Source organism: Pyricularia grisea (assembly GCF_004355905.1).
Source record: "Pyricularia grisea strain NI907 chromosome Unknown Pyricularia_grisea_NI907_Scaffold_8, whole genome shotgun sequence".
NCBI classification, from domain to species: Eukaryota; Fungi; Ascomycota; class Sordariomycetes; order Magnaporthales; family Pyriculariaceae; genus Pyricularia; species Pyricularia grisea.
In genome coordinates this window covers 174,378-200,308 of record NW_022156721.1, presented here as the reverse complement: position 1 = coordinate 200,308, position 25,931 = coordinate 174,378, and the positions used below count along the sequence as shown (strand labels likewise).

Here is a 25,931-nt window from a genome sequence, read left to right as displayed (position 1 = left end):
GTTGCTGTTTCAACTCAGAATCTGTGATACGCGGATGACTCGGGCTATTTACGGAGTGATTTCCATATCGTGCAGTCATTGATTGTCGAGATCCTCTGCCCATCAGCAAATCCTTGTTTGAGACTATCCGGACAATGTCGCAGTTTGGCTCATAGAAGGGTACGTAGGCCCGTCCAGTCTCCAATACAACTCCATGCTGAAGCATCCAAGAAGGCATCATCCCCTGTCCCTGAAGTTTCCAGACGCCGCCCCCGGTCCGCGGTGTAGTCCATGTTGGCAAAGCAGGCGGGCAAGGAACAACAGACGTAAGCTTTCGCGATGGAGGGGAGAATGATCCCACACGGCTCAAGACCGAGCTGTGTAAACATTACCGTAGGAGAGAGGTAACCACTTGATGGGACGTAAGGATGGAAAAGAAAAAGGGCACGTCCGTGATTGAAGCCATGCAGATAGCCAGATCCGACCTAAGTTTGGTGCTAAGGACGATTGACGTGGGTAGAAGGAAGCGAAAAAAAGGAAAATGACAGGCAGCACAGAGTCAAGTGGCCGCAAATTGTTGGGACCAAAATCTGGATCCATCTTCTTCTACAAGCCTCGAAAACTGAGCGAGTGTCAAGTGGGCTCAGTCGCTGTTTTTTCAAGGCTGTTTGTCGAGGTAACTCACCTAACGCGTGCCTAAAGTATGGTCAAACCCGCCAATATGTGAGTCCCCTCAGCTAGGTGTATAGCCCGTTGGACTAGATCAAGGTTGGCCTCGGATACTCCAGAGGCCTGTTTGATAGTTGCGAGCCCCTGTATAGGTACCTCATCCGGCAGGTGGGTCTACCTGAACCCAGGCATTTGCCCCACTTGACCTTGGCTTCAATGATAGTGGCGGTTCGGGCATACAAGGGCCACGCAACGTTGCGACACGGAAAAAAGAATTGACACCAATCTACCTCTTCATAGGGCAGAAAATAGAGTGTTGGAATACGCAGAAGGTATTGGCTTGCTTATCCGGCTCCTATCAGTCTTTTTCGTTGAATACCTGCCAAACTCGTCGCCTTCCCATTGTTAGTATTGGCGTAATCACAACTTCACATACGAGCACTTGCCTACAACTAAACAATCACCATCGCCACCTAGAATACCGCGTCACAAAGTTTATTAAGCCGCGGGTATAGAAGCGATAGAGCAAAACGACAGCTGAAGAGGATGCCGGGGGAATATGGGATATAAAGTGGAGAGTGGTGACAACAAACGACCTCCTTACTCTCAAGCGCTGTCTGTATCTGCAATCTTCTCGGTGACTTTTCCATCTGACTGCACCACGACCTTGTCCACCTTGAGTGATGCCTTGACTGGATTGGGCTGGTTGTAAACCCATTCGAGCTGCTCCAGGGTACGGCCTTGGGACTCGACTCCAAACAAGTACCACATGAGGGCTGTGAGAATTTCAACTGTTAGTACTGCACCACAAAACAAACCACATGTCATCACCCACTTACCCTCAAAAAGATCCCATCCGACAAAGATGAAGATGTATCTGTATTGGATGTTCCCTGTATGATATGTCAGTTACTAATACATATTTTATGTGTGCTGAATATATGAGAAAGAAACAACTTACCCAAGGCAATAGGTGTGCAAAATTGGTTGATAAAACCGATGGTTGACACGATGATACCGGACATAGCCAGACCCTTGGCGCGAATGGTCGTCTCGAGAGCTTCCGTGGGAATAGCACCCTGGAGAGGCGTGTAGGTAAAGCTGAAGATGATGTTGAACAGGAAATATGAGGCAAGAGCACCCTGGGCATAGGACAGAATAACGTTTTCCCCCTGGTTGTCGAGGGCAGCGGAAAGGCCCGAATTGACGGCCAGGGCAAAGGAGCAAGCCATGGTTCCGTAGATCAGGACGGTCCTCCTGGGCATGCGGTCGGTAAAGCACACGGCTGTCAGGGCACCGATGGCCGACAGGACCGAGTTGAGCAAGTTGTAACCCAGACGCTGCGATACAGTGTTGACTCCGATGTTCTCGAAGATGACGGTGTTGAAGTATCCCAGTCCATTGCCCGAGAACTGGCCGAAAATGCTGATCATGAGGACTTGGGCCATACGCCAGCGGCCAGAGTGAGTAAAAAACAGAGGACGGTAGTCCCACCAGACCTTGTCGATACCATCCTGTCTGATACCCTCTCTCATCTCCTCGACTTCGAGCAGCACAATGCGAGACTCGCGGTTGTTGTTGCCATGGTACTTGACGAGGAAGTCAATCGCTTCACTCTCTCGGCCTTGGGTCATGAGCCATCTGGGGGACTCAGGGATAAAGAAGACTCCGACCATGACAATCAAGCACGCAAATGCTTGAAAGATCAATGGCAGCTGCCATGAGAGATCAGAGTTGATGGAGTTGGTGCCAAAGGTCACGGCCGCGGCGGGAATACTCTATTCAGATATTTGTTTAGTACATAGTCATTGAATCACTCCAGGAATAAGAAACAAGGAAAAGGATTGCATACACCACCAAACCAGCCACAGTTGTACAAGCCCGTTGCACGTCCACGCCAGTGTGGTGGGGCAATCTCGACGGCGTACGCGGGTGCGGCGATGGTCATGATAGAAACTGAGTATATGTTAGCGTTTGGCGGCAGCATAGGGGTATAGATGAACCTACTGCCGAATCCCAGGACAAACCTGCCTATCACAAACTGAGCAACAGTGCGAGAAGTGGACTAAATGTGGTAGGACGTGGTCAGTAAGTATAAATACACCTATGTGTATGAGAAAAGGGGTACCATGTGACTATCACATGTCACCAAAAAAACCGTCTGCCGTGCCAAATAGAAAATCGCTTACAATGATAATCATTCCGAGAATGATAACAACTCCGCCGCAGAACATTCCCTTCCTTCTTCCATACTTGTCGGTGAGAACAGCCTGGAACAGACAGTCAGCTTCATGTTACGCAGTATGATGAGTGCGGCACGTGCTTCAGGTCTCAAGGATCAAGAACTTACAGCGAACGGAGCACCGACGATGCTACCAACGGTGTACATGGAAAAGATGAGCGAGACTTTGACACCTGTCTTGCCAGTGTCAAAGACACTCTGGAAGTGGTCCATGTCGAGAATCGAGGTCATGAGCGAGCCGTCATAGCCATTGGCGCAAGCGCAGCAGAATGCGACAAAGATGGCAAAGTAGAGCTTGATGGACTCCTTGCTCCAACGGGGGATGTTGGCTTCCTGCACGGCGGCGAAGAACTCGGCGTTGTGCACGACCTTGGCCTTGGAGCCCTCGGCTTTGGCGGTTTTGCCATCGCCGACAGCAACCACGGGCTTGACCGTGGTGATGGCGTCTGCCTGATTGTCAATGTCTGGAACACCCATGGTGATGATAATGATCAACGGAATGGATGAGGACGATGGTGAACATGTCTGGAAAAGGGGAGGAGATCATGGAGCTTTTAACAACGCCGAGCGAATGGAGGCAAGGTGAAGGTTACAAGCACAAGTACCAAAGTACCCAAGATGCCAAGTATGTACGCAAGTACCTGGTAGATTGGTCTATCTCCTAAAAAAGTAATTCCAATGAAAAGCTTCCCCAGTCAACCCATATTCTGGGGTTGGAGATCTTACCCCATTTCTCCATGTTGTTTGTCTCCTCAAAATCGCATGGTTTGGCGTCGTCGACTAGGATAACAGCGTTTCAATTTTTATCAATTCGGCAACACACCATGTTATTCCCCGCCAACCCCATGCAAATTACTGCATTTGGAGGGCGGACGGGCCTGGCTCCGGGCCTAAATAGCACAAGCGTCGTGGAAAGCGACAGGGATGTGCAGGCGTTTTTTGAGGGGTCTGGGGGTCCAGGTTCTCGGCGGCCAAATATAATAGTGGGACCGTCCTTGAAAAGGTGGGTACCGAAGGCTCGCAATCTCTGTAGGGTAGGGGAATTTGTATTTGTGCAGTGATTGTTTTCATGGCATTGCAGCCACACGGCAAACTGAAGACATGATCCAGAATTACTACGACTGCCTTGTAGGCAGGAGCTTGCCAGTGAATGCAAATCCAGGCTGACGGAGCTCACGCCCTGGGCTGCTATCCTCGCCACCAACGTACCTACTTAACTTTTACCTTTTGAATCATGTGTGCATTTTTCTTCTCCATTTTACTACGGAGTACTAATTCCAATCAGGACCGACCCCAACGGGAAGGAACAGCGAAACAACCCAAACCATGAATTTCCCAGCCGTGATTGGGTCGCATTTTCGCAGGTTAAACGCCCACAGTGTAGCCGACCATCCTCTCCTCCTTTCGCTAGATCGCGTGAGATCCCGCCTATCCGACAACTTGTTGCACGACCAATGCTCTCACGTGACTTTGCCGAGTACGACGAAGAGGGAAGGAGCCAACAACAGTGTAGGGCTGCGGCAAGGATGGACTCGATGCGCGGCACTCTTCAGGCCGCCCGATTTTAGATACTAAAGCTCCTCTACGGCAGGCGGAAACTGACAGACAGTTCCCGAGAATGTACGGCGCAGAATCCAACCCAACACCATTTGTTTGTATCTGCAGACATCCCTTGAGAAACGGTTCAATTCTTGCCCAACGACAGGGGCGAAATTTCAGCCCGTCCCGCATACCCGTAGCTTTGAATACGCGAGATCAATCCAAAGCTCTCCTTTTCCACGGATCTTCGGCTCACTGTTCCCATCCATTCCTTGGCCATTCAGCCCGGCAAGTCATGCACTTGATCTCCAAGCCGTTGCCAAATATGGTTTATGGCGCTAAGATTTGACAAACGAGGGTCAAGCTCCCAATCCTCAACTTCGTTTTGCTCGGCCTACATTCTTTGCATCTGCATCAAGAACCTAGGCGAATATGGAAAATTTCCGGAGCTGGCCCCCCAGAGACTAGGCTGATCAGCAAACAGTCTGTTTCAACGGATTACGGTACGATCTAGAACTAGACCAGTGGACGTTTACAAAAGCACCCCTGAATTCTTGGGTACGATAAAAGCTCGCGTCCAAGCGATATATTATTGGCGCACATTCTTGGCCGTAGCTTGATGGAACATTGATCCATCCATCACTAACAATACCACGTTTACACCTCCGCTGGTCCGGTCCGACAGAGTGGCCCGTTCTGAGTGGGCAACCCATCAGCAGTTCTCACCTCCCATTTTTCGCTTCCTGGAGTGATGGGTGCCCAGAACAGCCCCCAAGGATCCCACAAACTCTTGATTTCAGCAAGCCTCTGGTAGTTGTCACCATAAAAGCTTTGCTGCCAGTCAGGCTCCATACGATCCGCCTCGTTGACATACGCCCCACTATCCGGCGTTACGTCCCGGATCTTTTGCGTGTATTCGTTCAGCCGCGCCCACCCCTGCATCCATTGTTGAGGCGTACCACCGACTGAGCTCCGATCAAAAATGTCGGCGTGCATCTGCGTCAACCGGAATGCCGGGTTCACACCTGACGTCGTGCCCGGCCAACCTGCAACGGCTGGCTTGGGTGTTTGGTGGATTCCATGAAAGGTGTAGCCACCCTCCTCCACCACTTGGCGGATCACAGACATGGTCTGGTCAAATAGCTCCTCGTCTTCCCAGATCATGCGGGGAAACAAGCGTGAGCTGAAGCGAGTGTTTCCAGGCTGGTCACCTCGGCCCTGACTCCCGTCACTAGATCGAGAAGACGCGCGAGCAGCAGGGTTGCTCACCGAAATCCCCAACTCTCGGAGATTATCAGCCAGGGTCCGAATCCAAGCGTCCGCCTGCCCTGTTGTAAAGCTGGGCAACTCAAACTCGGCACTAAAGGTGAATGCGCTATTACCTGAAGGCGAAATGTTGTCGTAAACTGTTCCTCGTGCGTCGGTGGCAAACTTGGAGAACCAATACACAGCGGACGCTCCCTGCCAGAAAACGTCGGCCTTGTGCGCCGTGCTGCCGTTGATGTTCGAGGTCGAAAATCGCACCGAGGTCTGAGAAACCTCAAGAGCTGGATATGCCTTTACCACAGCAGACGTAACAACACCATAGGTGCTAGGCCCGCCGCCACGCAGTGCGAAGAACAGATCCGAGCTGCCGACATGGTCCGCCGTTACGAAGCGTCCGTCAGCAGTGACGACTTGAAGCACCAACGGCTGATCCGAGCCCAGTCCAAAGTGTGAGGCGAGGTTGTGATGACCTCCCCCCAAGATCCATCCGCCATACGCTCCCACCGTGGAGTCACCAGGAACAGCAAGATGCATGTTGTTTCGGCGCATGTGGGCGTACATTTCCCAGCTCTCAAGCCCAGAAGACACACGTGCGGCCATACCTGAGTACAGTGGCGCGTCGCTAGGGGTCGTGGATGGGATGGTGAGGGATGGGATGAACTCGAAGCTTTTGAGATGATGTGTCCAGATGCTAATGGACCCCTTGCCGCAGGACTTGCCATGGAAATCGTGTCCGGTGTTTCTGGCACGAAGCTTGTCAGAGGAAACGCCATGAGCAGTGGTAGGTTTGTATAATCTCACTTGATCACCAGCCTAATACCCCTATTTCTCGCAAAGTTGACCGCGACCTGGATGTGCTTCACAGTTCTCGCATCGACCACATAATCGGAAAACCCTCCCCTCGTACAATTCCCCCTTGGACGCAGCTCGACGGGACACGAATCGCCCTGCGGCCAACGCGTCAAAACATTCAGCGGTTCATCGATCCAGAAGCGACCGCTACCGCCCTCGCTGAGGATCCAGTTACATCGTTCGCGGTTATACAGTGCGTTATTTGTATAACAGACTGCACCGGCGGGCTCAGGACGGAGCAGAACACCATCGAGGGTATTGTTGAGACGAATCCAGTCTTGCGCGGTCGGCCATGCGATATCGCCGGGAAGGACTTTGCATTCTGGGCCCGGAGGGATTGGCGTCTGTGAGGCATTTCCGAAAGAAATGTCCGACCATGAAGCGGCCTCTGCTTCAGAAAGCTGGCTTGTCTCCCAGGGAAAGTTTGCCGCTCCAGCTAGGTTCAAGTACAGAGCCAGCACCAATGATGTAAAGAGCTGTCGTGGCATTTTTGAGGGCTCAACTGATGCTGACGACGAATGATAGTAGTCTCAGATTTGGAACGCAGAATTGAGTGCTCGTACTCATTCTGTCGGACAAGTTCAAGACACCGCGGGAAATTCTCAATACAGACAAGTATATAGGGAGGTCGGTAGGTAGCCAAAGACGGCTGTACTACCCTCCATTATCAGCATGCATCGTGAGTATTGGTCGACACGACATATGATGAAAATAGCCTTATTGAGGTATGTCGGCAAGTGAATCGGGAACTAAATATGTAGCCTACGGCTTGGGCGAGAGCATCCTTTGGCCGAAAGCTGCATAATGTTACAGATTGCCTCTGTCCAGCGAAGATCATAGGTCGTGGATTTCTTTCAAGTCGAAAAATGTACATATGGTGTAATAGCTTCGCCATTTTCCCATAGGGATAGGTCAGGTAGGCTTTTTTCTAGGTAGGTAATTTTCAGACTTGAACATTGCTGCATCGCCTTCACGAACCAGCGACTCGTACGCCAATTTCAACCCGACCCACTGCCATGGATTGTAATAATGAGATTAATTAACTTTGGACCCTCTCAACCAAGCGGAAGAAATTGTTCATCCCTTGTCTTTCTGCAACTCTGGCATTCCACCAACGGGAGAAGCCGCTCGCGGGCATCATGAGGAAAATGTGGGTTTGACCAGGATTGTACCTAATTTTCGGCGAACAAGTCTCCGGGATACATGATGCAAAAAGACGACAGGATTATCGCCTTGAACATGAAAGTTTACGTATACATATCAGCATTGTGTAATACCCAAGTAAACCGAATCCACGTCGCCTCTAGCTCCAGTTGACCATTGCCATCACAATGCATCTTCCGGCCCTCGCGCTTAGATTTCTACTGGCTTTTCTCCCGACCATCGCCGTCGCATTGACCCACAAAGGCGTGGACTGGTCCTCTCTGCTGGTCTCCGAGTCTGCCGGTCGCTCATTCCAAGACATCAATGGCCAAACTCAACCGCTCGAACAGATCCTCACGTCAAATGGCGTCAACACGGTTCGTCAGCGCGTTTGGGTGGGCTCAGGGACCACATACAACCTCGATTACAATCTCCGTCTCGCACGCCGTGCAAAGGCTGCAGGGATGAATGTGTACCTCACGTTGCACTTTAGTGACAACTGGGCTGATCCGGGACAGCAAGCAATCCCTGCCGGCTGGCCGAGAGACATTGACAACCTCTCATGGAGACTATACAACTACACCATGGAGGTTGGGAATGCCTTTGCCGGCGCCGGCATTACTCCATCCATCATTAGCATTGGGAACGAGATCCGAGCGGGGCTTTTGTGGCCTACCGGCGACTACAACAACTTTTACAACATGGCCAGGCTTCTTCATTCCGCTAGCAGTGGTATTAGAGATAGCAGACTGGGTAGGGCACCCAAGATAATGGTGCATCTCGACAATGGCTGGAACTGGGACACGCAAAAGTGGTTCTACGAGAGTCTGCTCAAGCAGGGACCGTTTGTCCCGGGAGACTTTGACCAGATGGGCGTTTCCTTTTATCCATTTTAGTGAGTTTCTTTTTGTCAAAAATCATCACGAGATCTGTTAGCAGCCCAAGTCATGTTCCAGAATGCTGAACAAGTCATCACCAGCGGCGCCGACGCAACATTGGCCAACCTCAAAACAAGCCTGACCAACATGGCAAACACGTGGGGCAAGGAGATCATCGTCGCCGAGACCGACTGGCCTACCTCGTGCCCATCTCCACAATACCAATTTCCTGCAGACGTGCGCAGCATCCCCTTCTCTGCCGACGGTCAGACGCAATTCTTCCGCCGCGTTGCCGAGGTCGTCTCGGGCGTGAGGGGTGGGAGCGGGCTCTTTGTCTGGGAGCCTGCGTGGATGGACAACCAGGCTCTCGGGTCGTCTTGTCAATCAAATACCATGTTTGCGTGGCCAGGAAAGGCGTTGTCGAGTATGAGCGTGTTCAAGTCGATCTGACTGTAAAGGTTCGAGGCAGGAGTCCCCATACAGTTCTAAAGCTTATGCTTTTGCTGGTATGGAGATGAGCCAACATGTTCCCGGGCATTCAGAGGGCAAAGTAGATTCTCATCAGAGCCAAGCAGGAAATGAGGAAGAGTGTTTTGGAGCTTCCTCCCTCCTGTAGAGATGCTATACAGTTACTGAGGCCTTGCTTTACTTCCAGCGTTAACACTTTGTCTTGCAGCCCCTACTAGTTTGTATGACATTCAAAGAACAATTTTGAAAACGAATTTTTAGTGTTTAGTACGAAGAACCAAACTCGGAGATTCTATAGCTGCTAAGAGAAAAAAAAAGCACAAGAAGGAAGAAAGAATGGTAGGTCACTTGCATCAAGCTGGGACTAATCAGCGCTCGCAATACTATCCAGAGGCCTAGGACGACCGAAGGCATTTTACATTTTTCAACCACTCGATTTTGCCGTTTTCCGCCTCTGAAAGAAGTTGACAGACGAATGTCAGCGACAATAGGTCAATTCAACCATGCCGTAATAAAGTCGACTGACGAACAAAAAGTAAACCTGATAAATATAGGACATGAAATATTTCTGTGTTAAATAGGAAACTAGCTCATGAAATTAAACTTAGTATTTAGGGAGTATTATATATGTCAATTTAAACAAATTAAGCAGAAAATGAGTTTTTTTTAAATAAACCAGTGGTTCTTCTCCTCTCTTTATCTTTGACTTTGAATTTCTAAATAAAGCGCCTCTTATATTAATGAATTATTAGCCCGTTCTTTTGGGATTAGTTTTATAATAACAGGACATTATATGTCCTCGTGAACCTTTCGATATCGGGGAGTTAGTTTGCTATGAAAAAGCCATTGCGGTTATTTTTACTAAGTTTACTTTACCATATTCAATTGCCATGTATTTAGAATAATATTAGTCTTGTTCAAGTAAAAGGTTTTCAACGTATTTAATGCGCATATAAACAATAGTATAAATATAGTAAAAAGTTAAATATAATGAGTTAAACCATTATTCACATGGTGAAAATAAATAGAAATAATATAATTAAAATGTTAAAGCAACATAATAAATTAGTGCTAATATTATACATTAATTAAAATTTCAAAGGGCTCTTTAGTTTGCGACGAAACATTAGGGGAAAGCAATTTTTTCAAGTAATATATTTCGACAGTTAACCCATACGTAACGTTTATCCAACACCGGGCTTTTCTGCAATTTTTACATTTACTTATTATCATTTACAATTTTAAACCATGGTTATCGCCAAAAATGCATTTTTTACTTGCTTTTTTCATTTATAACGCGCTTGGTTGTCGGTCTGCAATTATTTCTAACGAGGATAATTATTTGGTAAGCTCCAAAAACTTGGAAATTTAACCACTGTTTACGTTTTATAAATGGGAAAGGTTATTTACCTTGAATTATTAATATAATAGAGGTTTAGATCAAACGAGGTGATGTTGGCACAACTTGCGACGATCGTCAAGCAGCGATGATAAGAACATCTATGAAAAAGTAATACAATTGTTAAACCTTTTAAAAAGCCTATATTTGCTAAGATTTTTCAGCTGCAAAGCTTATGCCCATGTGGCATATGACGCCATCAAAAAGAATAATAAATTGAGAAAAGAGTTCTTTAAAACCGACAGTGACGCATATATTACAATAATTCAACAGGTTTATGCGGATATTAAGCAGGCATGCAAGCGAAAAACAAAGGACGATATCGTATTCAGCTGCAAAACCGACGGATGTAAGAGCGATTGGATTGCTCATGTAACCGGCAATAACATTTACATATGTCCCCTATTTTACACTAAGGAGGCTAACGCTAACGGTCTTGCTCTCATACACGAGCTTTCGCATCTTGATTCTAGTAAGAAATCCCTTTAAAATGGCGTATAAAAGTTGTAAACTAATATCCAATAGTTAGAGGGACCAAGGATTATGTTTATGGCGATAGTGGTGCAAGGCGGTAAGTGTTGTTCAATGTTTTACCATACAACATTTAGAAAAAAAGGTAACTTATTGTTGTAAATATAGGCTCAGCGAAAAGGACAGCAGTTGGAACGCCGATAATTACGCCTGGTTCGCCTTTTATGCTTATCACGGCGGCGGTATTCCACATCTCCAACCTGCTTAGCAATATGTCTACCTTGATGCAGTTTATTATAGCGGTGGTTATTCAGGTTACGATGGAGCCGAGTGTAGGGATAAAACATAGTCGAATTACTTGGCGTAGCCAGCAAAAACTGTTCACTTACGAGTTTGGTTAAGAAATAGATTATTTATCAAATTTTGATAAAAAGTTACAAATTACCCAAGTTTTCGTATCCTGCCTGCCGCGTTGTTACTATTATTGCGGCAGCAGTACAAATTAAAAGTAATTTTCACCTTTGTTAGGGTTTCTATTAAAGTATAACATTATGTAATAGGTATTGCAAATACCGTAAATGGTATATTATATTATTGCACGGGCTTATAATGACAGGAAATAAGAGGTTAGCTGATTGTTGTGATTATTATGATTTTTGTTCCCTTGTAAGCTAAAAGTTGGGTTGAATTTTCTATACCCTACCCTGCATCTTAGGTATATGCACCAATGTTGGTGGAATTCGACGTTTTCTACCTTACGAGCCAGTCCGAAGCCCTCTGTGGCACCTGTGCATATCCCAGAGTTCCTCGCATGCGGTCTACCACCCTACGCCAGAGCCTGAAAAGCATGCGCCTAGGAAGGACAGCTGCCGCTAGGGCCCCCACGACCCCAACAAATATGGGCGCGGAAAAGCCCCTTCGCCCGGTCGAAAACATTGAACTGCTGGTACCTGACCCTGTCAGCCACCAACTCGACCGTCGGGCTCCGTTTGTAGAAGCCCCTCCTCCTGCTGCCGCCCCGCCGTCAACGTGACCCATCAGCAAAATCACGCAGGCTGTCCAGCCCGTGAAAGCCCTGCTCCGTCTGCCTTCGCCTGTTTTGTCCGAGTACTGCTCCCATACAAACCCAGTTTGCTTCCAGTTTTTGTAAACTGTCTCGACCAACCGCTTCCTCAGCTCTGCGCCCAACTCTTTGGCCCTCGCCCGGATCTTTTCCTCTCCGTTACTTGCACGACCAAGGTCTGCCAGCCGTAGCGCCGCCAGCACGTTCAAGTTGGCCCATACCGCGCCCCGCCAATAGTCATCCCCACCACCATAACCCGAGTCCTTGGCGCTGAGGCTCCGCAAACCGTACTGAGAAAACAGCCGATCAGAGTCACCGACCAGTTCCAGGAGCGCAGGGAGCCGGGGGCTATCGGCACCTACAAGCCCCAGCATGAGCGGAATGACGCTGACGTAACCCAAATGGCAGACGCGCTCGAACCGCCCGTCGGCGACAGTGGTATCACAGTATGCACCCGCATCCTCATCCCAATGTAACAGATCGAGATTGCGCAGCACGCCCTCGTGGTGTTGTTGGTAAGTCTCGGCATCAACAGCCTCACCGAGGTACGCAGCCAGGCGGCCCAGGGCGGATGAAGTGGCACCCACCCAGGCGAGGGCGTCGACGTGGAGCTCGGCAGGGTGTGGAGGATCGGCGCGGGGGTAGTCGTCCAAGCCGCTGGTCAGTGTGTGCTGGGGCGTGCGACCTCGCCATCGGTAGCCCTCCCCAACGGTAACGGCTCCTTCTGGTCGAGGGTAAATGCTACTAAAGTTTCCGGCCTGGGTGCGGCGGAACCAAGCGTAGTGTTTTGACAGGAGGTTGTAAAGCTCGCGTAACATGGGTTTCCCTGCTCCGTCGGGATCGGCAAGATACTTGGACGGGTTGCCTTTGTAAGATGACGGGTTTTTCATCTTTTGCAGCAGGATTGGGAAGAGCAGCGCGAGAGTTTGTGGGTTTGCGTAGTGGGGGTATTGGACCTGGAACTGAGACGGGACTTTACTGCGAGCCTCTGGGCCGAGGATCTGCTCCCTGCCAATCCAGCCGTCAGAGTCCATGAGGCTGAGCCAGCTACGCAGCACTGAAACGGTGAGGTCAAGATCCCATTCAATTATCGGGATGAGGTGGAAGCCCTCGTCCCATAGGAACCCGCGAGGGAAGAAGGGACGTGAAGGGGTATGAGAGAGGAGCGAGCGTGGTGGGGCCGTCACTATCTTTGCTCTCTTCATGGCCTCTGCCGCCAACTCCCAGAACTTGATGTCTGTTTCTTCGTACTCGGGAGCATGGGAATCGTCAACCTTGCTATCACCGTGGAAGAAACCAAGGCCGCCCATAAGATTGGACAGAAGAGCCTGGGTGAACTTGGTATAATCTTCACCCTGGAAAGGGGCTGATTGTGGAAAGACGGACGATACGCGCTGGGGAAACGAGAGGTAAAAGTCCTCAAGAAGCTTTGTGAGGGAAGTGGCTGGATAGTTATCGTCAGACGATACTGGTAAATTATGATTTGCCTAACGTCAAGGGCAGTGCTTACATGTTATCGTGGACGTGGAGCCTTTTGTTGAGTATATCAAATCCAGCTTATACCCGCCGAGGTTAGCCAAAGAAGTTGAGAATGATGAGTTGATGGATGGAACATACCGAAAATGGGGTCTGCAAGACTGTTTTGAAGAAGTATATATTTTCTTTGCCATTTCCAGAGGCGCTCGTAGAAAACTTAGATATGTTGGTGAAAGCGGCTGTGGTGTGGGTTAATTTTTCTGTTGTGCGATGAAAGTAGGCAGACTTTTTGCTTTTATCAGCAAAAATGGCGACCTACCTTTGGCTTGCCATATTTGTTCTTCTGGGACGAAAGTGCTCATGACAGACGCTTGTTCCACAACGGAATTACTCAGTCTATGCAGAAGCTCGATGGTGAATTCTCCCAGTGACGGATCGGTGCCTGTGCAGACACCCATGCTGGTATTGCCTGCGGCGTCGATCTGACACTTGAGCGACTTGGCCGTCTCGTCGGCACCCGTATCCTCCAAGGCAAAGTGAAAGACAAGAGCAATCTTCGGCGTCGCTTCACTGCTGCGCGACACTCCATTGACGCGGACGGCCCAGTTGTCCCCGTCGGGCGTCTTGACAAACTCGGTGGTCAGGTCAATACCAAGCTGGGCATCATGAATCTCCTGCCTGCCGCCGACGCGCGTGTCGTAGATGGGCCAGCCGTAACCCTCCATACCATCGTCCTGCTCGCATGTGTCGCGCAGCGTGTCGAGTATGCGCGCGCCCCCCTCGGCCCACATGAGGCCTGCCAGCAATGTCTTGGGGACCTGGGGCCGCACGCCAAAGTAAAGGTTGGGCCGGTATGGGCCCCAGCGCTGACCGAGGTCGTAGGTGTGGTTCGAGACGGCCGCGACCAGCGCTGCGAAGATGAGAATGATGGGAAATGCCATGGTCGCGACTGGATTGCGGATGGTAGTATTCTTTCTGGTATCGGTGTAATTTTTCGAAACCCGGCGGGCTCAGTATCACATTGTGTTGTAAATTGTGTGATGTTTTATTTGCGAAGTGGCGGGAAGAATTAGAGTCGTCGATTGCCTGCCGACAGCGGTTATCGAGGTTCCTACCTGGGACGGACGGACAGGAAGACGTAATAATGAACCAAAAACCGGCGTCACTGGAATTTGACCCCAGCTAAAGGTTGGTTGCACAACCTAAGATTGGTTTGACATGTCACCACAAGTTAATTGGTTCTTTACCCTCCTACAGTATGAAGCATAACAAACCTGTCAAAAATTTATTTTTGCCCACAATCTTGACCCTGTTTGCTGACAATTTTATAGCAACCTGGCGATCCTAAAATGCATATTACCCTTTGTCCTACCCAAGGCTTCACACCATTGATTGCATGCTGCTATCCAAGCCCACCGGACTGTCCTCCTCCTTCTCGTCCCCTTGTTGTCTGTTTTTTTTTTCTGCTCTAGGCCGCTGCCCTGCATGTTGCTCTTGTCGGTTCCGAGACTTGCTGGCTGTCCAGTTCGACCTTCTTTTCGGTCGGGGTTGAAGATTTGCCTCTACAAGGGCCATTTAATTGACATTTGCAGTTCAAATTTGTCCTTCGAGGGTGCAAAGCCCAACCGGATCCAACGCATGGATTTTCGCCCACCATGGCTAGCCATTACAACACGCCCGACCACAGTGGACTTCAAGTAGTCTCACAAGATCATGACGGTCTACAAGCAGTCAACGATGATGGAATCGAAGTGGATCATAGAACAACAACAAACCCTTGGGATCACCCCTCCGACAAGAATGGGACAGACACACCGGTGGCGCCACCAATGCGTCAAGATATCATCTGCGGGCTACGCAAACGGGCTTTTTATATTGTCGTCGTCGTTATAGGCCTCATCGTGATTGCAGCTGCAGTAGGAGGAGGTGTAGGGGGTTCCATCGCAGCCAGAAATGCTTCCCAGTCGCAGGAGCAGCAGCAGCAGCCCTCAACCCCAACCCCAGCCCCAACCAACCGTCCAAAAACAAGCCCTGTGCTCCAAGAATCAGCCTTGGCGGCACTAAACTGGCAAGACGCCTCCAATGACACCCACTACCAGGTGTACTTTCAGTCAAGAGATGGGGCCATCATGGAGTCGGCTTGGAACTCCACGAGCAACCGGTGGACTGTGTCACGGATCACCGACCCTGGTGCCGACATCAAGTCCGGTACCCCTCTGACAGCCAGCGCGGGCTTCCCGCACGTCAACACGACCTGGGACGTGGTCAAGAACGTCTACTTTTCTGGCAGCGCCGGCATTATCGAGAGGCAAAGCCCTTTCAAAGAGGCTCGGGGCGTTTGGGGCAACGACAACCTCAGCGGTCAGTACACCTCGTCGAATCGGTCCTTGATCCTGGCCTTCTGGGACCAAAATTTCAACAATCGGTCCCAGAACCTGATCCTTCTGTACCAGACCCTCGGCGCCAACAGTCTCTCGATCAGCAAATACTTTAGCGACCGAACTAGCGATCTACCTTGGGCGACACAGCAGTTGAGCTTGTCCATCCTTGACGGCTCGCCCTTGGCCCTGGTTCGAATCGGCAACCCGAACACCAGGTCCGATACCCGTCTGTATCTGGCCGATTCCAACGAAAACTTGATGCAATGCCAGTTTGACTTTCAGACTGGGAACTTGGGTAGACTGTCACGTATGAAACAATCCAAACCCCGTCGCTTTCTTTTTTTTTCTTTTCTGTTTTTTTTTTCCCCTCCACTAACTTCCACCCACGCCCACAACAGCAACAGCCTTCAAGCTCCATGCACAAAGCCCACTTGTCGTCGTACCACGCGACAACACCGGCTTCTATAGCCGCGACACTTTACCCGAGTGTGCCCGCGCCGCGCCCTATACACATCTCATTCTGTTTGCCTCGACCGACCGCTCCTCTCTTTCGCTCGTTTCGTGGAACTGCTCCGGCGGCTTCGTTGACCAGACCTCCAAGATTAATCCCCTAATGGTTGTTCCCAACCGACCAGGCAGGAAGTATCTGGGTCTGGCGGCGCCGCAGCCAGACGGTCTTGCCAATAGCACGCCGTCATCAGGGAGGGTGTACGTCCTGTTTGACGCCGGCGACGGGCCCGAGGTCGAAGAATGGCAGGCTCCTCGTGGGGGAACTGATGCTGCGTGGGAGGTTATCGGGTCGGTGCCTGTTAGATGAATCAAGGTCTACTGCATTTTACGCACTTATATCTGCGTGCTTTGAACTTATTATATCCATTATTCGATACCAATTCCATAGTCTGCTGTTGTTCTCATTCTCTGACCAGTTCCTGGAATCGTCCAAGCCAGCTGCCACCTTCGAACTCGTAAACATTGGTTGGGTGATAGACAATGTGACTTAGAATCACTGCCAAATAACAACCTCGACGGACTAGCCATAAGAATGCAAGAATTTCCTAGCCGTGGTCACTTCGCCTCACATCGGCAGGCCACCGCCCAAGACACTCCATCCGTCCGGGGGTCTCTTCAGTGGGGCGGATGAAAGCTAATCACAGCGATGTGTTAATGTTTTACGTCACAGTTGAGCCCCGAGCGGTAATCAAGATGCCTGGGGAGACATGAAGCGGCAAATACAGGCCATCTGGCCGCCACCAACCCTGTTTACTCTCTCTCCACTCTACGTCGGACTTATACGACAGAAACCATTAAGGCATGCCCTAATCAAGCACCATTCCGTTGTTAAACGATTGTTTGTCACATTAAAAGACCTGTTTACTCTGCAGAGCTCACTCGGAATAGCGCCAACGACAACGCATCCGTCAACATATCCCCTTTTGGTCGCCGGTGAACAGTCAACATCCTACCCAGGCCAACATCACCAGCCGGTGGAGGTCCCGGCGAAGGAGACCTTGACCTAATGCTGATGCCATCATCCGGCAATCCCAAGAGGGTTTCACCAGTGGGCGTCTGCAAAAGCCTCGACTGCCTGTACCACGACTCGGCATCGTCGATGGTGTACTCATCACCCGGCGGCGATTGACCTGCCGGCGTGTCGAAAAGCTGCACGCTCCTCCTGGCGTTGCTGCGACGGAGCGTCCCTATCCCGCCTAGCCCACCGCGATCTGGCACGTTGAGAGGCGGAGACATGGGCGGCGTGGGTATGTGCGAGTTTGGTCGCGAGAACAGGGTGGACGGCGGGCGGGAGCTGGCCTGGCGAGGGGCCTCGAAGCGCGCCGCCTTGGCTTCGGTACTTTCTGGACGTGAGGATCTTTCCTTCTTCTTCTCATCCCGCAACATGTTCCAGAGCGACGCCAGCCACCGCTGCTTCTCTTCCGGCTGCATCGACCGTACGGGAAGCACCTCGGCACCTCCCATTTCTCTCGTCGGCCAGGGAAAGCTGACTGCCATTTCGCGTAGAGTCAGCGAGTTGAGCCCCCGCAAAACAATACGGAGTTGTGGTTCCACGTTGGCGACTGGAGGAAAGGCCCAATCGGGTCTCTGTTCAAGACGCTCGGCAATCTGCGCCATGGCGCCAACCAGCCACTCGACGGCGACCTCATCTGGGACCGAGTTTGCCTTGTCCAACAACCAGCCAAGCATCTCTGGGGAACCAGACTGGTTGAGAATTGGGATGGACCGCTTGTCGTGCTCACGGTTCTGAAGCTTCATGATGAAATCGTTGTACTGGCTCATGGCGTCGAGCGGGAGGCCGATGAACTTGCCAATGTTGAGGGCGTGTACAATCTCGTCACCGAGAGCAATGCCGGATTTGATGCCACTGTTTAGGCCTCTGCCGGGCCAGAAATGCACTGTCATGGCCGCATCACCAGCCACTGCTACCAGGGCATGCGGGCGGTTGATTGACTTTGTCTCTTCGGGAGGGAGGTACTGCACACCTTCTCTGACGGCCTGCACGACTATGGGAATTCGGACAACGTTGATGACTTCACTTTCCTTGAATCCAAATAGCTTGAGACCATCCTCGATCGACTTCCATAGAGGAGATTCTCTGTCTTCGGACGGGGCAAAGACTTGCCCCTCTGTGAAGCCTTCGGGAATGGAACCGTCCGCCGCTCGAAGACAACCCGGGTGTCCAAAAGTGACGGGCTCACCATCGACAGCCAACATCTTGTGCCATTCCTCTTCAGTCAGCTGCATGTTGAGATAACCCCTGCCGTCGAAATGTGATGCGTTTAGCAGGTATCTGGTCTGACCCAGGGTCAAAAAGACATTAAGGGGTTGCGACCAGGGCAGACCAGCTGGCCGATTGAAAGCCAGTCCTAGTGCATAACTTCGACCACGTTCGTGCTCATAGCCGTGAAAATATGTCTTGCGCACCCACGAAGCAGCACCATCTGCCCCCAACAGAACGTGAAAGTCGCCCAGTCTCCCACTGTTGAGATCGTCGCGCGTGACTCCCTGAGCATGCAAGTGAATCAACCCAGCAAACTCGTGAGACTGACAGCGCCTCAAGAATCGGTCCTCGACCTTGCGGATCTGTATGTTGGCCGAACCGGGCCAGACCGCCTCGGGCCGTCCTTCAAATAGTGCTTGCAATGACCCGGGGCTGAGTAGCCGAGTCACCGACTCTTGCAACGTCACGACTTGGTCTCGCCGCTTGGCTGTGGGTGGATAATCGATCCAGGGCCTGCCGTCGGGTGTCGTCGTCTCCACCCACCTCCTTTCCCATAGGTGCACCTCGACCCGGCCGCGGCCTTTTTCGGCAAGGGAGATGGCGGATGCAAGGGCTGTCGGGCCACCACCGACAATGGCGACTTTTAATCGTGCAGCTGGGTAATGGTATCGTGAGCCGCCGACGGGAGTAGGTTGAACGTTCCTCTCCAATACGGGGTCAAAGAAGAAATCGAGTAGTGCGCGTGCCTGTGCCCGATCGGCCGGGGAAACCACTTGCACGGCGCCGTGGACGTTGCCAGAAGCAATCTTTACCACGCTGCCCTTGATAAGAATGAAGCGGACGGCCTGCAGCAATGGCGTCGCTTTGAAAGAGTCGTGTCTAGTACCAAGGAAGCGTTGCTGAACTGCTTCTGCGAGATCTGCAATCGTCCTGTATGCCTGGTCCGCTGCGATGGCCCGCAACGATACTGTCAAGGCTGGGTCGCCGCTCATGTTGGCAAAACGGACCAAAAAGATGCGAGTCCGCTCCAGGTCGGTCCGGTTATCTAGACTACCGGTACCCCACGCCTCCTCGAAAACCTTGGGGAACACGATGTCGTGCACACCCGGCTCGAGATCTGGTGATGATGCATTTTCGCTTGATGCTGATTTTGTTGCGGTTCCCGGGCTCGACTGTGCGGGTGAAACTGGCCGGTTCCGCGACGTGCGGATGGCAAGGGATGTGCGCATTTTTGTTTTTGTGAATGGGGTTGTACCAAGACGGACAGTGATTTAACCGTGTTTTACTTGGTTGGTGGGTGAAAAGGGCCTCGTAGTGGAGATCCAGCTCGGCAGTTTGGCGCTGGGTAAGGTAGGTAGGTAGGTACCTTAGGGATGGTATCAAGGGACGATAAATGGAAAGATGGAAGAGATGAGAATACCGAGATCTTGATCTTTGGATGCAAAAGGAAACCAGAAATAACAAACTGCAGTCTTGGCCATTTGAAATGAATATGACATGTTTATCCAAAAATTTAGTTTCACGGGATCAACCAAGACCGAGGGGCTGTTCTGTTTGCGCTCGCAGGGGTGGGGTCTGGGGCGAAGCATCGCGTAAGAAAGACATGGAGGTGCATTCAGCCCCCATAGTGGAAACGACGATGCTTGTTCCCTATGCAGAAAGAACCAAACATTTTGTTTGGCCCAAGTTGTTCCTCTGCGACGTGGCAATGTGGTTCACTAGCTTACCGACCTACCTTGGGCAAGCTAGGCATGTAGCGCGTTATTTTTAGGCGCCAGACTGCCGGATCCGGTTTGGTGATTTTGTTGCTCCTCGATTGGTTGCTCTCTCTGGCTCTCAGAGTCCAGACTTTGGCGCGGCTTCCGGCTTGGCCTGGGGGCTGGAGCTCATCTTGGCGACACAAGACCCTTGCACCGCCATCTTTTTGATTGACGCGTCTTGTGGGTTTGATTTTGTGGAGGACTCAACGGGATTGGAACAGCCGAGCAGTTTTTTTTACTTTTTTGTTGCGCTGGTTTTGTGCAACTTGTGGTCATCTGTACACGGTATTTTATCGGTGCCATTGCAACGTGACAGCAAATTTGTCAGATTTCAAATTTGTTTGGCAGGCGATGGTGATATTCCAGAAAACTAGTCGAAACAATCTGACAATACCGACAAGCCGACGCAGCTCGCAGCCAGTGATCTACCTAGACGCCTGTAGCTTATTTTGGGCACCTGCATGAGAAAAAGGAAAAGGTGTGGTTGCAGTGCTGTGGTAGACAAAACCAGGCAACCAGGTACCATACATAGTACACCTCCACTGTCATCCGAACGGTTTCCAGGGATCGACCCTTGTCGCCATCTGCCATTTAGCAGCGACCCCACCCGCACAAGCGCCCACGACTGGTAAAATCGGGACCCGGACGGACGCGGATGTTGAGTCATTTCTTGATTTTCGGCGACAACTCCGGGGTCAACGGCGGTTTCCTACCGTAGAAACATGACCAAAATGTTTGTCAAGGCCCTTGAGAACAATTTCAAGAAATCTTCTTTGCTTGTTGTTTCTACTCTCAGAAACACCAGTCAACACAAGGCGACTAGACTTGTCTCTCAGTTGCCCACCATAAGAAACCTCATCACTCCTATCCGACATCGGAGCCTACACACCCACCAGCGCAGTCTCCTCGCCCAGATTGCAAGCAACAGAACGCAATCAACCATGGCTCAGACCGCAGATGTCGACAAGGTTGCACGGCTCCTGATAGAGTCTCAGCTCAGCGGCGGCAATGCCAAGATCGAGCCTGGCCAATTTTCCCAAGTGGACCGAGACGCCGCCTACAAGATCATGGCTGTAGTCCAAAAAGCCTTGGGAGAGGAGACAGGAATGTACAAGACGGCCATCCACCCGGACGGCGTCGGAGTCGCGGCACCAATCTACAAGTCCCGCATCGGTCAGAGCCCGGACTTTTCCTTCCCGGGCGACAAGTTGAACACCGAAGGCCTCGAGTTCGAGGTTGGAGTCAAACTGGCCAAGGACATCCCTGCTGGCGCAGACAAAACAACCATCGCCGCTGCGGTCGACCACTACTACCTCGGCATCGAGATCGTGGGGAGACGCATCACCGCCACGGCCGAGGTGCCCAAGGCGCCCCCTCCCCATGGCCTTGCCGACAACATGTCAGCGTTGGGATACGTTATTGGTCGAGTCTACGACAGAGAGCCTACTGTCGACGATGTGCCTGTGTCGTTTGAGGTTGACGGCAAAGTTATCGACCGCAGACCGGCTAAATGCCCGTTCGAGGGTGGCATGCTCGCTACTCTGGTGGCTTACGCGAAATCACAACAGCCGCATCTTCTACTCAAGGCTGGCATGTTAATCACACTGGGATCTGTGAACGGCTGTGTACCTCTTCCACAGGGCACTAAAGGGCGTGTGGTTGGCACGCTGGGTGATGAGACGCCGGTCGAGTTCACAATTCGATAAATCAAGTGATCAAATAGAATAGAAAAATGCATAGCCACTATAATAAATCCAGAAGCAACGATAAAGTAAAGAACCTGTCACTTGAAGAGATGTGACGCGCAAGCTACGTTACAGCTTAAACCTAAACACTTTGTGTTTGGACAAAGAAGTAATTACCTCAACACAACTTGACAAGATTGTATAACCTATCAAAATGAAGCTCCTTTGCCTCCAAAGGTAGCCTGAAAAGACACAGCAAAATTACCTGAGTGTGAAACTCTCAAAGTTGTATAATGTCCCAGCAGAGAGAGCAGGGAGTGATAAATATACTGGAAATTAATGTATGAAAAATACAGCCCAGTGCCAATTCGAATCAAGGTACAATAGAGATGCCATGTGTAAAGAAAGAAAACTTCATCAATCAAACGCAACAACTTCACATCAAGACCGGAAATACTGACAACCATCCCTCTTCACTGACCAATGTGGCTTGTTTCCCGATTCGTTTCCGAATTATTAAGTATTTTGTACTGTTAGACGAAAGGGCATTGTATAAATATTCACTAACGGGTTTTTTTTAACGATCTGTAAAGGTTAAATAGCAACACCCATTGAAAACTTAAATGCTTTGAAAGCCCATTGGTTTTTAAATTAATTATCTCCCTTTAAATACTTAACAACGCATGGCAACTTCCCAACTTGTCTATTTGAAATCCAAAGTTTCTTAGGCCAAGGTGGATGAAGATAACCGTTTAATTCTTTCACCACACAATCAGCCTTAGTTTTAAATTCCCGATTGACACCTTCAACCTTCCAAGTGAAGATCGCATTCGGGGGCTGAAACTGATCCTTATATACTTTTCCCCAACTTCCGACCAATTCAATAAGACACATGTTAACGGGTACCTGAACTACTTTCTGTTCTTTGCCAATGTAAAACGTGCGAGTTTGGGGCTTGGTTGCCTCAGCCGCGGCCCTGTGGGTTTGTGGCTCCATTTCGCAGCTTTCGCTTAAGCCATGCTCGCCGTATCTCTGGTATGACCTAGAGCTGGATGGATCGGCCATAACCATATTGTTTTGTAGCGCAATTGCAAATATGAAGGAAAGGGTTTTCGAAAATTGCATATTGTAAAGGTAGCTTTTGTTGAAGGGAGGCAAATAATTAGGTGCGTTCTTAAAATAAAATAAACAAATGGCAAATGTTTTAACTAAATCGCAAATAAGGAAATATACGGCTAATGAAAGTTGCTAATAAAAGTTGCAAATGAAAGGGAATTTAGCTGATTTATTATCTTTGGGGAACTCCGTTTCCAAATTTAACACCTGTTATTTTAACTTGATTTAAATAAAGAGATTTCTAACTCCATATATATAAATATAATCGCTTTAAAAACATATGACTAATGAACATAATTTTCTGTTTAGCAGAGTTCTTTTCAAAGGTGTAATTAACTTGCAATTACTTTTTGTTGAATTAAAAATAAAAATAACGTCAGTACTTTACCATGTAAAACCATGCCACCTACCCACTTACACGCCTGCAAAATCTTTTAATACAATTGCAAAAACCAACATTTGCAGCGCCATTTAATAAACGTATTAAAAACTCGGAGAAAACCGATTTTGCGATACTTTTAACACTAATCCAAACTCGCTGTCCACAGGCTATCCCAGCTACACGCAATAATTATAACTGGTCGAGCCAAATTTAGAAAATTTAAAATAATGGTGCTTTTAATATTATAAACTTTCATATTTATTAATAATAAATATTTGAAACTTTTAATATGCAATGGTCAATTTTGACTCTTTTTACAAGGAAACTTCACGTGGAGGTTTGTTTATAACGAATATATAATCGTTAAAGTTTTGGTTTTATTATCGTTAAAATTGGTAAAAAGGCAAAGCCGTTTCGATTGTAAAGTATATTAGTTTTTATTTAATTTTACCTATCCCGTTATTTAATAAATTATATTATACGATATAATAGCCAAAGTTTGCAATTGTGAGTATATAACGTATACTACCCTCCAAGTGCAAAAGTTTTTAAATTTGGGCTAAAATTAGAATAATATTTAAATAAAATCGAAAAATTAAAACTTTTAATAAAAATATACCGCCGTAAGCGAATAAAGGCGACCCATATCCTAATTCGGCCAATAAATATATTAAAAATATAAATTAAATCGTTGTTAATCATTCCACTAGTTCCTATATCCAAGCTGCAAACCGTTTATTTCTGCAATTTTTATTTAATTAGTTATAACGGAGTGTCGGTCGCCGAACTGGCGAAAATATCGCCATGAGCGACGAAATTCGACAAGTTGTCCTCAGACCTGAACCAGGGTGATATTTGGTTTGGACCCACAGGTACAAAGCAAAGCCACAATTAAACCACGCTCAATTAATGGAGCTCGCGGTTCAGGGATGAGACCTGAGACTAACATTAATCCCAAAATAACAAATATTTTATTTTTTCCAATAATTTTTTCGTGAACGTCGACCTTGCACAAAGCCCGCGGGTTACCCAATTCGGGTCATGCCCGCGAGCCCGCGGGCCCCCATTAACCCGCCAAGAAAACCCATGGGCCCTTACGGGCCCCCAAGCTTTTCGGGCTTTGGCAGGCCTTAACTGTTAGACGAAAGGCATTGTATAAATATTCACTTACGGGGGGGTTTTTTTTTAGCGATTTGTAAGGGTTAAATAGCAACACCCAATAAATATTCAAATGTTTTAAAAGCCCACTGGTTTCTAGATTAGCTAACAACCTACAAATTAATTTGTAATAATATTGGTGGCTCCGGAGGTTTACATTTGTGTAAGCCGCAGGGGATTATATAAAGTAGGACTTCCTGCATCTCCGTTACTTGAACTTTTATAAAAGCATAATATTCTGAAATTTTAACCCTCCTCTGGTCCATCTGGTCGGATTACATCGCCCTCATCTCCCTGCAGGTGCACATGAAACTCTGACATATTCGAAACTGATATACCATCGACCTTAAGCCAAAAAGGCCAAGATTTACCATCAGGATGAGGTAGTCTAACCACCTTACAATCAGCCTTAACTTCAAAGTCCCAATCGACATTTCGAACCTTCCAAGTGAACCGCGAGTTGGGACGCTGAAACCGATCCTTTATTGCTTTTCCAGTCAAAGTCAACAGTTCAATAAGACACATGTAATCGGCGACGCGATATGCTTCCTTATTTTTGCCAACGTAAAACATGCGAGTTCGGGGGCCATCCGCGGCGCTGTAGGTTTGTGGTTCCATTTCGTATGACCTAGAGCTGGATGGATCGGCCATAGCCATATTGGCATGTAGCGCAATTACAAATGTGAAGGAAAGGGCTTTGGAAAATTGCATATTGTAAAGGTAGATTTTGTTGCGGGCAGGCAGGTAAGTGGGTGCGTTGTTAAGGTAGAGTAAGAAAGTAACAGAGGTTTCAGCTAGATCGCAAATAAGGAAACAGATTGCCCAAAGAAAATTGCAAATGAAAAGGGAATTTTACTGATTTATTTTCTTTGCGCCCAACTCCATTGCGCAATTTTCTTCAAATTTAACATTTGCTATTTAAAGTCTATTTGAATAAAGAGATTTCTAGTTCCATACCTATTAATATAATCGCTTTGAAAGCACACCAGCAGTGAAAATAAATTTCTGCTTAGCAGGAATACTTTCCAAGGGTGTAGCTAGTCTGCAACAGTTTTTTGCTAAATTCAAATTATATAAATACTTTTAACAGCATAAACAACGTCGGTACTTTACCACGTAAAACATACCACCTACCCACTTACCCGCCTGTCAAATATTTAATACAGTTGCAAAAACCAACATTTGCACCGCCATCTACAACCTTTATTTAATATTTTGATAACCGCATTAAAAACTCGGCCGTGTCCGATTTTGCGATACTTTTGATGCT

At 48.9% G+C, this 25,931-nt stretch overlaps 7 protein-coding genes across 7 annotated transcripts; 3 read left to right on the top strand and 4 right to left on the bottom strand.

The window, feature by feature from the left end:
- Positions 1-879: 879 nt before the first annotated feature.
- On the bottom strand, positions 880-3,432 carry PgNI_11934 (uncharacterized protein). The gene is made up of 6 exons (XM_031131892.1): positions 2,999-3,432; positions 2,838-2,918; positions 2,501-2,713; positions 1,610-2,426; positions 1,488-1,541; positions 880-1,424 (listed from the first exon to the last, which is right to left on the bottom strand). The coding sequence occupies exons 1-6, from the start codon at positions 3,365-3,367 to the stop codon at positions 1,255-1,257; spliced, it is 1,704 nt and encodes a 567-aa protein (XP_030977145.1). The 5' UTR covers positions 3,368-3,432; the 3' UTR covers positions 880-1,254.
- A 1,654-nt stretch (positions 3,433-5,086) lies between these two features.
- PgNI_11933 (uncharacterized protein) lies at positions 5,087-7,035 on the bottom strand (the record flags this gene model as incomplete). Its single annotated transcript, XM_031131891.1, has 2 exons — positions 5,087-6,437; positions 6,497-7,035. 2 exons carry the CDS (start codon positions 7,033-7,035, stop codon positions 5,087-5,089), a joined length of 1,890 nt encoding a protein of 629 aa, XP_030977142.1.
- Positions 7,036-7,878: 843 nt separating this feature from the next.
- Positions 7,879-9,250, top strand: PgNI_11932 (uncharacterized protein; the record flags this gene model as incomplete). Its single annotated transcript, XM_031131890.1, has 2 exons — positions 7,879-8,585; positions 8,670-9,250. 2 exons carry the CDS (start codon positions 7,879-7,881, stop codon positions 9,016-9,018), a joined length of 1,056 nt encoding a protein of 351 aa, XP_030977143.1. The 3' UTR covers positions 9,019-9,250.
- A 2,406-nt stretch (positions 9,251-11,656) lies between these two features.
- On the bottom strand, positions 11,657-14,578 carry PgNI_11931 (uncharacterized protein; the record flags this gene model as incomplete). Its single annotated transcript, XM_031131889.1, has 4 exons — positions 13,765-14,578; positions 13,587-13,684; positions 13,480-13,525; positions 11,657-13,413 (listed from the first exon to the last, which is right to left on the bottom strand). Exons 1-4 carry the CDS (start codon positions 14,384-14,386, stop codon positions 11,657-11,659), a joined length of 2,523 nt encoding a protein of 840 aa, XP_030977140.1. The 5' UTR covers positions 14,387-14,578.
- A 239-nt stretch (positions 14,579-14,817) lies between these two features.
- Positions 14,818-20,024, top strand: PgNI_11929 (uncharacterized protein). The gene is made up of 2 exons (XM_031131887.1): positions 14,818-16,133; positions 16,225-20,024. The coding sequence occupies exons 1-2, from the start codon at positions 15,101-15,103 to the stop codon at positions 16,641-16,643; spliced, it is 1,452 nt and encodes a 483-aa protein (XP_030977326.1). The 5' UTR covers positions 14,818-15,100; the 3' UTR covers positions 16,644-20,024.
- On the bottom strand, positions 17,198-19,789 carry PgNI_11930 (uncharacterized protein; the record flags this gene model as incomplete). Its single annotated transcript, XM_031131888.1, has 1 exon — positions 17,198-19,789. The coding sequence occupies one exon, from the start codon at positions 19,787-19,789 to the stop codon at positions 17,198-17,200; it is 2,592 nt and encodes an 863-aa protein (XP_030977141.1).
- Positions 20,025-21,051: 1,027 nt separating the features above from the next.
- On the top strand, positions 21,052-22,026 carry PgNI_11928 (uncharacterized protein; the record flags this gene model as incomplete). The annotated part of the gene is made up of 1 exon (XM_031131886.1): positions 21,052-22,026. One exon carries the CDS (start codon positions 21,052-21,054, stop codon positions 22,024-22,026), a length of 975 nt encoding a protein of 324 aa, XP_030977325.1.
- Positions 22,027-25,931: the final 3,905 nt, after the last annotated feature.

What these genes read in the sequence shown, in the direction of transcription:
- PgNI_11929 (XM_031131887.1), top strand. Translation starts at nt 15,101, where the DNA reads ATGGCTAGCCATTACAACACGCCCGACCACAGTGGACTTCAAGTAGTC. An exon ending in GAACTTGGGTAGACTGTCAC is followed by an intron (nt 16,134 to 16,224) that starts GTATGAAACAAT and finishes CGCCCACAACAG; the next exon opens with CAACAGCCTTCAAGCTCCAT.
- PgNI_11934 (XM_031131892.1), bottom strand. Translation starts at nt 3,367, where the DNA reads ATGGGTGTTCCAGACATTGACAATCAGGCAGACGCCATCACCACGGTC. An exon ending in TTCTCGGAATGATTATCATT is followed by an intron (nt 2,714 to 2,837) that starts GTAAGCGATTTT and finishes TACCACATTTAG; the next exon opens with TCCACTTCTCGCACTGTTGC. An exon ending in ACTGTGGCTGGTTTGGTGGT is followed by an intron (nt 2,427 to 2,500) that starts GTATGCAATCCT and finishes ATATCTGAATAG; the next exon opens with AGTATTCCCGCCGCGGCCGT.